The sequence below is a fragment of the Carassius carassius genome, chromosome 6 (genome assembly GCF_963082965.1).
Source record: "Carassius carassius chromosome 6, fCarCar2.1, whole genome shotgun sequence".
NCBI classification, from domain to species: domain Eukaryota; kingdom Metazoa; phylum Chordata; class Actinopteri; order Cypriniformes; family Cyprinidae; genus Carassius; species Carassius carassius.
The window spans coordinates 8,893,768-8,910,139 of NC_081760.1; the positions used below are offsets into that span (position 1 = coordinate 8,893,768).

General features: G+C 35.6%; 1 protein-coding gene across 1 annotated transcript; it reads left to right on the forward strand.

The window, feature by feature from the left end:
* The first annotated feature begins 1,761 nt into the window (after positions 1-1,761).
* LOC132141859 (GRB2-related adapter protein-like) lies at positions 1,762-14,457 on the forward strand. The gene is made up of 5 exons (XM_059551521.1): positions 1,762-2,141; positions 2,994-3,091; positions 5,002-5,121; positions 13,009-13,177; positions 13,966-14,457. The coding sequence occupies exons 1-5, from the start codon at positions 2,064-2,066 to the stop codon at positions 14,143-14,145; spliced, it is 645 nt and encodes a 214-aa protein (XP_059407504.1). The 5' UTR covers positions 1,762-2,063; the 3' UTR covers positions 14,146-14,457.
* Positions 14,458-16,372: the final 1,915 nt, after the last annotated feature.

Sequence of the window (16,372 nt, forward strand, 5' to 3'; positions counted from 1 at the left end):
ATTTGAATGTGACGAAGCTGGTGTCTGAAAAGAATATATATGCCTGTAACTCAGTGGTAGAGCATTGCGGTTGCAGCTCAAAAGGTTGTGGGTTCAATTCCCAGGGAATAGCCTGAATTCACTGTAAGTTGCTTTGGATAAAACTGCTAAATGTATGTATATATATATATATATATATATATAGAGAGAGAGAGAGAGAGAGAGAGAGAGAGAGAGAGAGAGAGAGAGGCAATAGGGATTTCACCTAAGGAATCAAAATGGCCCTAACCTCAACAGTTACTAATAATATCTGGTTACCAATAGGGATTTCACCTAGGGCATCAAAATGGTCCTGACCTCAACAATTACTGATAATATCTGAATTAACCGTGTGTTTATTGAGTAATTATATTAGCTATAGTTCATTATTCAAGGGAATGCTGACTTTGTCATGAAATTAGGTAAATCGTGTGAGAAAGAGACTTAGCTAGCCTACTTAAAACTACACTAAAAAGTGATTATGCAAAGCAGGAATAATAATAATAATAATATACAAATTCTGATAGATTATTTTATAAATTGTTCAAACTATTGTACTTTCCATAAAAAACTTTTAACTCCTTGCTTGTATGAATACTCAGCATCACCATCATACCAAGCTTACATTTTATTTTCAGAAATATTTTTATAAATTTTAAATATTTTTTTGCACTTCTGGAATATATAATAATATCAATATTCAATGCACTGGCTTGCAGCACAGCTTCAGTAACTTTGATTTTAGAGAAAATATTGTTCAGGTACTCACCGGCTCGCAGCTATCATCCATGAAAGCCCTTATTGTGAGCACTGTGACAGTTTCTTACATGTTTGTGTGTGTTTGTCTATGGCAGGGGGCTGGGGGGATGCTGCCACCAGCACATACTCTTAGAGATGCTAACTGACTGTCAGCTGTCAGATACAGAGCACTGAAATCATCTCCATGCAAACATGCACAATTCAGAGAATTAAATATTCAGTTCAGTCTCATATTTAAGCTATACAACTTTGAAACACTCTTTTTAAAATGAGTTAATCGAGCTGCACTAAGTATAGATGCAGCTAGAGAGAAATTAGATATTGTTTGACCATGTGCACTTATTAAATGTCATGTCATCTGAATTAGGGAGGACGTGACCAACATGCATAACATAACACATGCACAACTACAGCAAGCACTCTTAATAAGGGTCATGCTGTTGGCTAAAACAGAAAACTGCCAGAGGATAGATGTGTCCCCACCAACAATATTTATAATTTATTTTTGCACATAAAAATACTTTATAAAATAAGTTAAATAGATTCTAAATCAGAGACTATTTAGTAGCAGATGTGTGAATTGTAAATATATATTTACAGTTGTTTAAAACATATATATTAGAGAGAGATGGAAAGAAAGAGAGAGAGAGATGGTGGATTTTGATTTAATGATAACTAGATTGGACCACACTAGCCATTTAATCTGGGCAATTGTTGGATTGAATTAAGACATTAAACAAATTCATTTAAGTGTTTGACCTTATTATTATTTTTATTATTATTATTATTATTTTAGTTTATATTATATAGAACTATATCTGAGACATTTGAAACGAAAGCAAGGGATATTCTGATCTGGTCATAATGCCCACTTTAATTCTTACTTTCTCTCTCTCTCTCTCTCTCTCTCTCTCTCTCTCTCTCTCTCTGTGTCCATCCCCCTCCATTCCCTCCATGCACAGCTGTATAACGGAAGACACACATATTCTCTCAGATTCTCCATCAAAATTATGCTTCTTCAGTTTTCCACTTGATGTTTTTGTCGCTCCAGTTATTCTGTGCTGAAGGCTACTCATCATTCTTCTACAAATTATTTGTCTAAATAAGCCTCTCCATTATACATCTTCACACTCCATCGTTTTTAATCATCTCCTTTACCATTTCATCTGTTTCCATTTGTGCTTGCCCTTTCTCATTTCTTTGTCTCTGAACTCTTTCTAGTTTTCATCCCGAGCTCATCTCCACTTCACTGCCTGCCTCCTCTTTTCTTTTTCGGTTCTTTTTCAATGGAGGCTGAGGCACTTTACAGTTTCAGAGCGACTGAATGTGATGAGATCAGTTTCCAGAAGGGTGACATCCTGAAGGTGAGTCTGAGTCAGTATGTGTGTGCATGCAATAGTTTACTGTGGATATGTAGCACACATGGATGCAACTGTAAGTATGCTAGTCTGCATGCTGCACCTTTGCCGAAAATACTAGATCAGTTAGTCTGTTTGGTGGGAGTGTGTGTATCAGTGTTATAGCATGTATTTCAGAATAGATATCTGTGTGATTATGTGATGATATACGTAGTTGGGCTGCTTGTGGGATGGTACAGTACAAGCCAATTCTTGTGTGAAGATCATTTTAGGCTACTTTAAAAAACAGATGTCTATTGGGGAAAATTGTAAACAGAAAACCATGTATGGTAATGGAAGTAAAACACACTGCCATTGTCAGTTATTTGAAAAAAATAATTTGCATAGGTTTGCAGATTGTTTTTTGTTTTTAAATTACCAAATTGTTATCTGGGAAATTACATACAGTTACCATTGATACTTGAAAAGTATTTTACATTTCCACTACCTAAGCAAATCCCTTATTAAAGGGGTCATATGATGCTTTTTTAAAGATTATTATTTTGTGTATTTGGTGTAACAGAATATATTGACATGCTTTAATGTTCAAAAAACACATAATTTTTTTAAATACTGTACATTATTGTAGGTCCTTTATGCCCCGCCTCTCTCAAACGCCACGTTTTCTATAAAGAATGAGCTGTTTTAACTTAACTATTTTGATTTTAGGTTTTAAGATTTAAATAATTATTAGATTTTGTTTATCTCATACAACCTAAGTGATTAATGAATCATGGTTTTGAAAACCATAATTCTTACATGAGGAGAAATATCTAACTGATAGTGGATGTCTGAATACTGATCTTATGCTTATTTTAGGTGACAAACATGGATGATGATCCAAACTGGTACACGGCTGAGCTGTTTGGTAGGCGGGGCTATGTTCCGAAGAGCTATATCAGTGTAAGACCTCACACGTAAGTATCACATGACAAAAGTGGCTTATATGTGAATGACAAGGCAAAAGTCAGAAACTCTGCTATTGCTGCAACTACACAAACTAGCTGGGACTATTTTCATGCACTGCGTAATGTGGTTTTGAATTTTCCATTTGTGTTGGGCAAGGTGGATGGTGATTGCATCAGCTGGAAAGGTGCTATTGGATGCTCAGCTTGAGCAAGTTTAGGGATGGGTTAAGGATTATATTGTTAGATTTTTTTAAGAAGTTGGGATTTCCCAGCATTACACCTCACTCTGATGTCATATGACTCACAAATAGCTGTGGGCGTCACCTTCCCCAATGGTGTGACTAGGATTGAAACTGCTAGGTAAGGACTTCCTTACCCTCAAGTTTTACCATGACATGGAAGACTGAAAACCTTGTGAAGCATTGAGGATTAGCAAAAGTCAAAGTCCAGACCAAACCCCAACAAACATGCTGTGGCTTGATCTAAACATGGCAGTTTATGACTGAGAAACTATACCAATCATTCTGAATGAAAAGGATGAGTCAATACATGATTGTGATAAAAAAAAAAAGATAGGACTGATTGAGATCAAATGCTGCTTACGAGAAATGCAGATGAAGCTACTTATTAAGCAAAAGATGCTAGAAAGTTTTCCCACAATTAAACAGGTCAATTCACTATATATCATGCAAGAACTGATGCATCCAGTGAGAAAACAAATGCACAAACCTCTTAACTTACATTTTAATTCTACTGTATAAGAAATTTTATATATAAGGGGAATCAATCCCTCTGAAATTCCTCTGGAAAAATAGAAGAAGATATTTTTAGAACTTAGAATAGAATATTTAAAAAGTTCACATGGCTTTTTGTGTTAAGTTCACCTATTTATTATTTTAATCAAGTATGTTTGTTTAAACTTAAAAATGTAAGTTTTAAAAATGTAATATTTACTGTATTGCAATATAATTTGGCATCTAAACATTAGATCGTGGCACAATCAATACCAAGGTCATAGGTTAATTTCCCAGGGACTGCATAAACTGACAGAATAAATGCCTTAAATGCTATGTAAAAAGTCTAAATGCCAAATGCATATACTGTATGTAAATGTAATAGTTGCTTGTTTAGATCAATCCCAACTTCAAATCTTATGAGTTTTTTGCAGATTATTCCCTTTTATTTATGTGATTGTAAATTATTCTATATTATGTGCTTCATCTAATGTATTCTCTATGAAATGTAATGTACATGGAGAGTAAAGTGCGTAAAAAAAAAGTGAGATAAAAAAAACAACAACACACAAAATACTTTCAAAATACACATATTGTAAACCTCAAAACACATGAAAAACAGATACAAAACACAACCAACTAACCATTTTAACAAAGGAACAGACTTATCCTGACTTATCACAAGATACTAAAGGTGACAACAAAATCATCAACAACAAAGTAAATATAACTGGCAAATGGTCAAACAATGCAACCATGTTAATTATTAAAGCCCTGGTGCATTCTGGGGACAGGCAGACTGGGACTAGACCACAATTAAATTTTTCAGTGTAGAACAAAAAATGCATCAACATTTTTTTAATTAAAAGAAAGTTGTATTACAAAAATCACAAAAAAAGATTTTTCAGTAGTATATTAAGATAACTGTAGATAATTGTTTTATTTTAGACTTCATAATTTCATAATTTATTCAGTTACTTGATATTTCTTTTTGAACTATTTGTGAACCTGTAATTTTTTTTAAGTAAATCCCCACAACATTTTTTTTCAGTGTAAATATCTTTTGAACATTATTTTCTTGATTAAAAAATATTTTTTCAAGTGTACTGTACCAGTAGTCCCCTTTCAATTCATAAATATACAACAACATGATGCTGAACTGAGAGATGAGTTTTTATTTTGCAGGTGGTTTGTGGGTGGAATATCACGGCAGGCTGCAGAAAATCTTCTGAGACCGCTGGAGTGTGGAGCGTTTCTCATCAGGGAGAGTGAGAGCACACCAAGAGAGTTCTCCGTGTCTGTCAGGTCAGATGCACCCTTACAAATGAAACCTGCCTTCACTGGACTACAGAACACCACAATGTTCACTAATAAGGCTTGTTATTTGTATTTGCTGCAAATGTCGACAACGGACATGAGCGTACTTGCATATGCATGTGTGTTAATGCGTGTCCTTGTTACCCTAACTGGTTCTTCATTAACACACTCTAATTAGAGTGGAGTGCATGGTAGTGTGTTGCTGTGATGTAATCTTTTTGCTCCCAGCACTCCAGAACCTATTTAAACAGTTCAGAGTTCTCTAGGTGGAAACTGAAACCTTAGATATTCCAACCAAAAAGTACATTTCGTAACACTTTCTAGGAAACCTCTACTAAAATGGTTAGGCTATTGCTTTCTGGGTGGCTGCTAGGTGGTTATTGCCCAAGTCAAAAGAGCCTATTACGTTTTTATCAAATTGTGGACTGTAAAGGGATAGATTACCCCAAAATTAATACTCTCTCATCATTTAATCAACAGTTGTTACAAACCTGAAATGTCTTTCTCCTGTTGAAAAAATAAGATAGAAAGCTTATGTTAGAATTGATATTGTTGGCAAGTTTTGGGAGAGTGGACATAGATTATTTTTAGATCGCTTTGCTGTACACCTCTGAAGACCTGACCTAAAACGTTGAATCCTACTGAGACAGAGAGAAAGAAACAGAAAGAGAAATCAAGGGACAGTTACAACACAATCGAAGCAAAATGAACCCAATTCTGCCAGATATTAGTACCTTCTAACAAGCCTGAGTACCTGAGGCCATCACAGATGTCAGGTGTGTGTTTACATGTATGTGATACAGAGGGAGAGTGAAAACAAGAAAGAAAAGAGAAGGAGAGAAAGATAAAGGAATAATCATTATATGTTCCTCTAGATTACAAAACCTGGGACCCTGTAGGTCTGTGTAACAATAGGTTGTATACAATTTTTTTTTTTAAATCTTGCCAAGTATATTTAGAACAAGAATCATTAGATGACATTTAAAAACTCTATTTTAAGATTATTTAAAGATCACAGTGCAGCCCCTAAGAACTAATTGTCATTAAAAAATTTGCCACTCTCTGCCGCTAGGTTTTACCCATATTTGTTAGAAAGTTTCAAAATAATTTATATAATATAACACAATTTAGTTTAATAACTTTTTAATTTGATTTGATTTTAAACTGAAGATTTTCAGAAGACTTTTGGAATAATATAGAGAAATGCTGTTATTCTGAACTATCTGTTAATTCCTGAGAAAAGTATAATTTCCAAGAATATAAGCAATTGTTTTAAACCGTTTTAACATTGTTAAAAGTAAGAGATGTTTCTTCAGCACCAAATTGTCATTTAAAATTATTTCTGAAAGATCATTTGACATTGGAAATTAACATATACATGTATATACACACACACACACACACACACACACATATACATATCTCATCCCAAAAATAAATTTGATTAAAATTAAAAATGTATTTTAATAATTTCAACATTTTACTACACAAAAAAAAGCCCTACCCAATTTTGACAGTAAAATACTGTTTTTCATAAAAAAAGTAATATACTATAGCATATTACTTCTCAGTGGACTCAAAAGAAGTTCTTAAACTCAAACTATTTGAGGCAATCAGTTTCACAAATGAGCACTAGTTAATTTACAGGGTAGTATTACGGTAACATACTCTAAAAATGAAAAGCTGTAAAATTAACAGTGGAGGGCTGTAAATTAACAGTACATTACTGGCAATTTTTACTGTATTTTTGATAAATTAATGACCTGAGCATATTTGAGTCATCTGTTAGAAACATTAAAAAACTCATACCAACCCTAATGAATATTAGCATATTTCAGCAGTTTTAACCTATAGAAAATGATAAATGGGGTCATCAGTATTTTTTTGGACATTTAAAATTAAAAACTCTTTAAATACAGAAACCACAATGCTAGATAAAAAACTTAAAATTAATTTGAGACAGTTTTGAGTTGGATCTTGTGTCTGAGAATTACAACTATGGGTCTAGTCTAATATCTAATTACTAATGACTAATCTAATCCATATCTAATCCATATAGACTGTGATTATACTGACTCAGTCTTGCTCTCTAAACATGCCCTGTTGTTTTGATGATCTTCAGTGTAACTCAAATACACACACACAAATCCACATAACTGAGGCAGTTCCTCATTCTGTCAGCATTTCTGTCTGAACAAGCACAGTGATCCATGCAGTATTGCATGGACTGATGAGCATCTATCTGTGTGTGTGTGTGTGTGTGTGTGTGTGTGTGTGTGTGTGTGTGTGTGAGAGAGAGTGTGAGAGAGTGTGTGTGTGTCTGTGTGTGTTTGTGTGTGTGTGAGCAAAAACCCACACAGGTTAAGAGCAGGTGTGGTAGGGTGGAGCTGCCGGGTGATTAAAGACACCTGCCGCAGGCACAGGGTGTGAGTCAGTGCCTGCACTTTTCTCACTAACACAGTTAACACAGTTAATAGCATGTTTTCAAATGTCTTTTTCTGTAGAATGATTTATGTTGAAACTTCACTATAATATTGATCAATACCTTGCATTTATATTTTTTCCAAAGTAATTTTATTTATTTTACTTTTCTTTTGGTAATATTTAATTCACGATAATTTATGTTAATAGGGATGATATCTCAGATCATTATCTAGTCTTGTGTATACTCTATGTAGCTAAAGCTTCAAACTCAACTCCTTTTACAAATATGGTAGAACCATCACTTCTACAACAAAAAAACTAAATTCTTCACCATATCCAATTGTTCAGAAAAATTGGATGTAACAGAAATTGACTCTCTCTTTTCTAGCACTTTAGATATAGTTGCTCCTGTATGCTTAAAGAATATTAAGGAAAACAGTGTGACACTGTGGTATAATGAGCACACTTGCAGCCTAAAGAGAACAGCCCGGAAAATGAAGTGCAGCTGGAAGAAAACAAAACTAGAGGTGTTTCATATTGCATGGAGGGAAAGTACTTCCTCAGAAAAACAGAAAAGCTTTAAAAACAGCTATATCGGCTTACTTTTCACCTCTTAGTAGAAAACAAACATAACCCTAGGTATTTATTCCGTACAGTGGCTAAATTTACAAAAAAAAATAAAGTATCAACAGGCACTGACATTTCCCAACAGCACAGCAGTAATTAGTTTTTTCTGCTATAGGAGAGGAAGAATTTTATAAACTTGTTAAATCATCTAAACCAACAACTTGTATGATAGACCATGTACCATATATGCTACTAAAAGAAGTGTTTCCAGAAGTTATAGATCGTCTTCTTATTTATTCGTCATTGTCAAACTGGATGCTAAGCCTGTTATTAAAAAACCCTTAAAACTTGATCCTATAGAATTAGTTAATTACAGACTAATCTAAATTTTTTGTTAAATATACTACAAAAAAAGCAGGATCCAGATTTAGACCTTATCATCATACTGAGACTTCTCTGATTAAAGTTACAAATTACCTGCTCTTATCATCCGATCGGTTCGACACTATCAACCATAACATTCTATTGAATAGATGAGATAATTATGTTGGCATTACTGGAATTGCAATGGCATGGTTCAAATCATACTTATCTGATCATCATCAGCTCGTAGCAGTGAATGATGAGGTATCATATCAATCATAGGTGCAGTATGGAGTACCACAAGGCTCAGTTCTAGGACTGCTGCTTTTCATGCTTTACATGTAACCCTTGGGAGATATCATCAGGAAGCATGGTGTTAGCTTTCAATGTTATGCTGATGATACTCAGCTCTTCATAGCCAGACAAAAATATACCAATTAGCAAAACTGACAGGATGCATAGCTGATATAAAATACTGGATGACTAGTAATTTCCTACTGCTAAATTCAGAAAAAAAAACATTTTAATTATCAAAAACCTATGCATTTAATAACCTAATACACTGTTACTAACACTTGATGTCTGCTCTGTCACTTCTCAGTTAGAAACCTAGGTTTTCTATTTGATAGCAATCTTTCCTTTAAAAGCCACGCTTCTAGCATTTGTAAAACCATTTTTTTTTCCATCTTAAAATATATATCTAAGTTATGATCTCAAAACTTTGGCCATTTGATAATACCTAGAATAGCAAAATCAACTGCAGGCTTTAGATTCTTTTCCTATTTAGCGCCCAAACTCTGGATCAATTGACCTAACGTTGTTCAGGAGACTGACACACTTTTTACATTAAAGACCCATCCTTTTTTACCTGGCTTACACATAACAAACTATCACATTTATACAATTCAAATTTGTTAAAGGATTGTTAGTGTGCATTAAGTCAACTGGAACTGGAAACCTATTCTGAGATTACTGTAGCCACCCAGATGCACCTAGAGATGACATTGACAGCCCTGAATGTCAGCAGAGATCATGTCAACTAGATGAGCCCCAATAACAGATCCCCTGCAAAGACCATGTCACCTCCACGGCCATCAGTACAAGACCACAGGAATCACACTGGTCCCCTGCAAAATTAAACCGCACCATTTTGTCTGTCCAGAGGAGAACCTGGCTGATTCTGGTTTCTCCCAAGGTTTTTTTTTCTCCATTTCTGTCACTGAAGGAGTTTTGGTTCCTTGCCACTATTGGCTTGCTTAGTTGGGGACACTTAATGTCTGGCAATATTGTCAACTTGATTGCACGGACACTATTTGAACTGAGCTGGACGATGACGTCACTGAATCAATGATGAACTGATTTTTACTGGAAGATTTAGTGTTTACTATTGTACTATATAAATAAAAGGTGACCTGACAGCTTTCTAGTGCTCGGCAATCAAATACTGCATGTATTGAAGTGTAATAGAGGAGCAAATATTAGTTCATTAGTTATTGGTTTTAAAACAATTTTCACATTCTTGCAGGATATTGAGAAAATGTATGTCTTATTGTATTATTGCATCTTGAAAAGATATGCATATCTTCTAAAAGGAATAGACTCTTTTAGACTGTGACCTAATGGAGTGAGTGAACAGCGCTCTCTTCCACCCTCAATAACCATGGCTGAAGTGCCCTTGAGCAAGGTACTGAACCCCCAACTGGTGTTGAAACAAATAGCTGCCCACTGCTCTGGGTGTGTGTGTTCCCTTCTCACTGTTGTGTGTGTGCACTTGGATGGGTTAAATGCATAGCACTAATTCAGAGTATGGGTTACAATACTTGGCAAAATGTCACAACTTTCACTTTTTCTGTTAAGAAAACATGGTGACATTTTCCTGTGGGCAGAGCTTAGGTGGATCTTCCCTTTAGGAAAGATCTCCCTGACCATTTCACTAACACTAGGTCAACCAATGATTACACAAAATCCAGTTGCAAGTGCAGTTCAGTTTATTTTGTCCCAACAGCAAACAAGCAAGATGCGTGGAGCATGAACGGGTGAGCTTGTGAGCCACTGAGCAGGTGAGAAGTCTGTTACACAGAGACTGCGAGGCACTGACCTGACCTGACTCAGAGAGAATTTCCGGTAACAGACTGTGAACCACACTGGATGATATCCGAGGCTGAGAGCAAGTCAAGACTTTGAAGACTGGAGAGAAAGACTGGGATGGACAAACTCAAACAACAATCTGATAACATACAGTGCCAAACACGAGAAATATAAAGACAGGACAGGACAAGCATCAGGTGCAGCCACGCTGATTAACTCATCAGCCTCACGGTTTCCGCAGCAACACTGAATGAGCAATCAGACAGGTAACGAGAAACAGACATGCAGAACGAACACACAGATCCATGAACTGTGACAGTATCCCCGGAGTGCCTCCTGGCGTATCCAGAGGAACCTACCTGGCGATTGTAATCACAGATAAGCGAATGATCCAATATGTCCCCAGCAGGAACCCAACTGCTCTCCTCCGGACCGTAACCCTCACAGTCCACCAGGTACTGAAATCCGCATCCCCTCAACCTTGAGTCCATAATATGTTTTTACCAAATAAGTGAGTTCCCCATCTACGAGTCGCGGTGGTGGAGGAACTTGGACAGATTAATGGTAGAATGAAAAATGGGCTTTAATTTGGAGACATGGAAGACGGGATGAATTCTCCTGTATGCAGGAGGAAGTTTGAGGCGGATTGCCACCAGACTAATAATCTTGGTGACAGTAAATGGGACAATGAATTTGGGAGCAAGCTTATTACAGACGGAACGGAGAGGAATATTCTTAGATGAAAGCCACACTTTTCGACCAACGACGTAGAGGGGTATCTTTGACCGGTGGCAATCGGCCTGGACCTTGATGCACGACCCCACCTGGAGGATGGCTTCTCTGGACATGGACTAGGGCTGTGAAAAAATCAAATGCGATTTTCATGCACATCTCATCAGTAAAGACGATTCTGTAATTAGAAGTATATCTCCAGCACGTGCGTTCAGATCAGGGTTGCCAGGTTTTCACAACAAATCCTGCCCAGTTGCTTCTCAAAACTAGTCCAATCGCGCTTCCATGAGGTTCCCCGATAAAAATTGCTTCCCGGGGTTACAATATAAGTTTTTTAGCAGGGTTGCCTTGGTAAAATTCGCATTTTAGGTGCTAAATATCACGTTATTTGTATTGGGGTCGCTTCGACCCGCGGACATGGAAAAACAACCACAGACTTGGCAACACTGGTTGGCATTTACTACACCAAGCCGTAATTCACTGACAATCTACACAAAATCGATGTTAAAATCGCAGGCGATTCTTTGTTGATTTTGAAAACGATTTTGTGTTAGTTGTCAGTAGACTACGGCTCTGTGTAGTAACCACCGCTCCACCTGAACCAGTGTTGCCAAGTCTGCGATGTTTTTCATGTCCGCGGTTTGAAGCAACCCCAATACAAATAATGTGATATTTAGCCCCTAAAATGCGAATTTTACCAAGGCAACCCTTCCAAAAAATGTATATTTTAACACCGGGAAGCAATTTTTATCGGGGAACCTCCTGGAAACGCGATTGGGCTAGTTTTGGACTAGTTTTAAGAAGCAACTGGGCAGGATTTGTTGTGAAAACCTGGCAACCCTGATCTGAACGCACGTGCTGGAGATATACTTCTAATCACAGGAGCATCTTTACTGATGAGATGCGCATGAAAATCGTATTCCATTTTTTGCACAGCCCTACTCTGGACAAAGGCATGGGCAGAGGGGACCGCAACTTCGGATTCCATACTCTGAAAGATAGGTGGCTGGTAACCTATGCTAGACTCAAATGGAGGCTCGTGGATGACACTGGTAAAGAATTGTGTCCGTACTCCACCCAGGAGAGTTGCTGACTCCAAGAGGATGGGTTTTGAGACACCAAACACAGCAACACACGTTCCAAATCTTGGTTGGCCCTCTCCGTCTGACCATTACTCTGGGGATGAAACCCAGAAGAAAGACGAATAGTCGCCCCTAACAAACGACAAAATTCTTTCCAAAATTTGGAAACAAACTGAGGCCCCCTGTTAGAGACCACGTCCACCATAAGGCCATCAATACGAAAGACGTGATAAATGACAGCAACCGCCGTTTCTCTGTTGAGAATTTTGGCAGAGGAACAAAATTAGTTGCCTTCAAGAACCGGTCCATCACGGTCAAAACTACCATGTTACCCTGTGACGGCGGGAGTCCCGAAATTGATATTCCTTAATCTAGTTATAGGAGAATAATTTCTTGTTCAGACTTGTTCAGAGTCTAATTTGATTAAAGTTATTAACACTGTTCTTCTGCATCGTGATTCAAGAACTTGCTTAGAGCTGAAATGTTAAACTGTGATTTATTAGGCAAAACCTTTAATCAAACACTTTTATGTTCTGATTTAATAAACATGCAAGTGAAGCCAAGATCTACCCCATTATCTTTAAAGAAAATAACACTTTCTTTCTCTCTCTCTTTGTAGTTATGGGGACCATGTGCAGCACTTTAAGGTATTGAAAGATAGATTAGGGCAGTTCTTCATATGGGATGAAGTCTTCAGCTCCCTCAACCAGCTGGTGGACTTCTTCAAAATCAACAGCATTGCCAAAGAGAGAACAGTCTTCCTGAAAGAGCCTGAGGGATCATTAGCTGTAAGAGTCACATTTAGTCTACATGAGCACATGATGTTTGTGTATTGAACATCATTACTGAGGTGCCAAAGTTTAACTCTGGTGAACTCTAATCTGCAAATTTGCAAAGCACAGAATATTTTTGTTATTTACAATATTAGTTTTTTTCCCCCCTAAATTTCAAATTAATTTCTGACAGCTGGATTTTATATTTATGCCCCACATTTTTCACTTTTTTCCTGTAATTGGGACTCTATTTAACTATTTCTTGTAAATGTCAGTTTTATTTCTTATAATTGTGACTTTATTTCTTGGAATAACAACTTTTTTTTCTTGTAATTATGACTGCATCTCACAATTGCAACTTAATTTCTTCTAATTTTCTAATATTTCTTCTATTTGCAACTTTGTTTCTCACACTGGTTTCTCACAATTGTAGCAACTTTCTCATAACTGTGACATTTTTCTCATAATTGAATTTTTCCCCCCCTGTAATTATGTCTGTATTTCACAATTACAACTTTTTTCAAATTTCAATTTTCTTTGAGTACAGTTGTGGCAACTTTCTCATTGCCTAATTGTGTGACTCTTTTCTAATAACTGTTTTTCTTGTAATTGCAACTTTATTTCTAATAGTCATGGCTTAATATCTCACAGTTGTGACTTATTGCACAATGTGACTTTTTAACACATTGTATTATTAATCTGAGGTCAAAACAGGCTTTCATAGGTAGGACAATGTTTTGTTTGACTGCTGATCCAGTGCACAGTCTTGTCATGTCCATGATTTGTGTGTGTTTCTGTTTCAGAGGCCACGTCATGCCCATGCCCTCTTTGACTTCACATCCAATCATGCAAGTCATCTACGTTTCTTGCGCGGTGATGTCATTGACCTGCTCGACTGTTCGGATGCTCAGTGCTGGAGGGGGCGGTGCCGTGGAAGAGTTGGTGTGTTTCCACCAGAGTACGTGCAGCCAATTTACCACTGAACAGTAATGCATGTCACCATCCTGTACAGCTAAACTCATTGGATGGGAGCCCAAGACATATTCATCAATTACACATACTCTTCATACATCTGAAGGTAAACTAAGCATTCTTCCTTGTTGATTGCTTTCAGAAAGCAAATCAGAAATCAGTTATAACTTGTCAACAAACCAGTTTTGTAACACCCTTTATAACTATTGTAACACCCTTAACAACTATTAAGGGTGACAGTTCAGTGTCATTTACTCATTGGTCAGCCACCATCTGAGCTTCCTGTTTATTCTTCATTCAAATACTTTCAAGTCATTTCAAATAAAGGTATGACATAAGAGTTTGAGTATCAACCTTGATTTTTTTTCAACCACAAGTGAACCAGACCTACTATATATTTCCTATTTATTCATAATTTTTTTTCATTACTGTGATAATGCCTTAAACATACTTTTGAGGATTACTATTGACATTATATATTTTAAATAATTTGCATGTTGATTTTTCTCTAATACTGTGGTGTTGTGGTGCTATAATACCATTTGATAATACTTAATGAAAGTTTGGGGCAGGGCTATCATTAAATCATTACATGTTTGTTCAGGAAGACCTCTGACTAATGCTCTAATGGAAAACAAATGTTGGATCCACCTATGCCATGTGCAAATATTTGGGACTCTAGTACTGTTTATGATATTACCCAAAAAATAAGTAATAATAAGCTAATATTACTTTTTTTGAGTGACGTAATTAAAATAATTACTTTGTACTAGTCAGTTTATTTACAACAAGCAATGTGATTTCATTTATATTGACATGTTGTGTAAAATATACAGTATATCAGCAAGAGAGGCTTTGTTGCAACGCTTCTGTTCTGACATGTTATGCAATAAAATATGAGTCAGTCAAACCACTGATTCATCTTTACATCTACAAACATATATATTGCCTGTATATTTGAATAGCAAGCATTGCTATTTGTTGTGTTCAATAGTTGTCAGTTGTAAAAAAAATTAATTAATGTAAGGATGTGTACAAGCAAATACTCTATGAACTATCAACTCATAAAAAAATAAAAAAAATAAACTTTTATTTATTATAAGTGTATTGCTTGTACTTGCTGTTCACAGTTGTATTCCAAATGTAAAGGAAGATTAGAACATCTAGCCCAAAATATTTTCAAATATTTAAACACAAAAAACTTGGTTTACACATTGCTTTGTGATTTTATTGAATCAATTTTTCATTTGCACATTAACAATAAAATAATATAAATTGAAGAGAAAACAAAAATTGAACATGAACAGCCACAAATATTTAACAGTTAACATTTCATATAACCCACCCTAAATTTTCTTTTCTTAAAATCATCTACATGCTATTCTTACACTCATATAATCTATGGCTACTCTCACGCTATTGTTGAAATAATTATTCAGACACAAATTACACAGCCAATAGTGTGCTTTACAGAAAATTAGGGTTAAATCACTGTTAATTTTTTTCCAAGAAGCAAATTTGCAGTTAAATTTACACCCACATCTTTGGGAGCATCTAGTAATGAGCATATTTTTTTTTTTCCCAGTCAATTCAAACATATTTATCAAACATATCATAAGATCTTACTATAAGCATAATGAATTACCTAAGCATGTGCTTTGAAAAAAAGGCATGGTAATTTATTTTTTGCTCCATTCACAAAGGCAAATATACAGTTCTTTAATGTAGCATGTAAAGCTAACTGAACAACTATTAAAACAATCTATGTAGCCCAATAATTTAAAGGGATTTTATGGCATAAAAAAATTTAAAATTAAAAGGTAGCCTAATTGTGACTTCTTATCTCACAATTAGGGACTTTTTCTCACAGTTCTGAGTTTGTCACACGATTCAGACTTTTTTTTCTTGAAATTTTGAAATGAGTATTGTGAGAATTGCAAGTTGCAATTCTGAAAAGAAATTGAAATAGATATAAACTTGCAAGGTCAAGAAAAATGTATGTAATGGCAGAAAGGAAAAAAAAACAATTGCGAGAGGCTCAATTCTGATAAAAAAATTCAAAATTGCGAAACATTTTGAGTTTATATATATATATATATATATAAGAGAAAAAGAAAAAAGCTGCAGGACCACGTTTCTATAGGATTTAAATGACCATTTATTAATTTTTTTTAATCAATTTAATTCTAATTTTAATATTGCTGTGTAATAAGTAAAATTCCAAAGGTTTTATCAGAA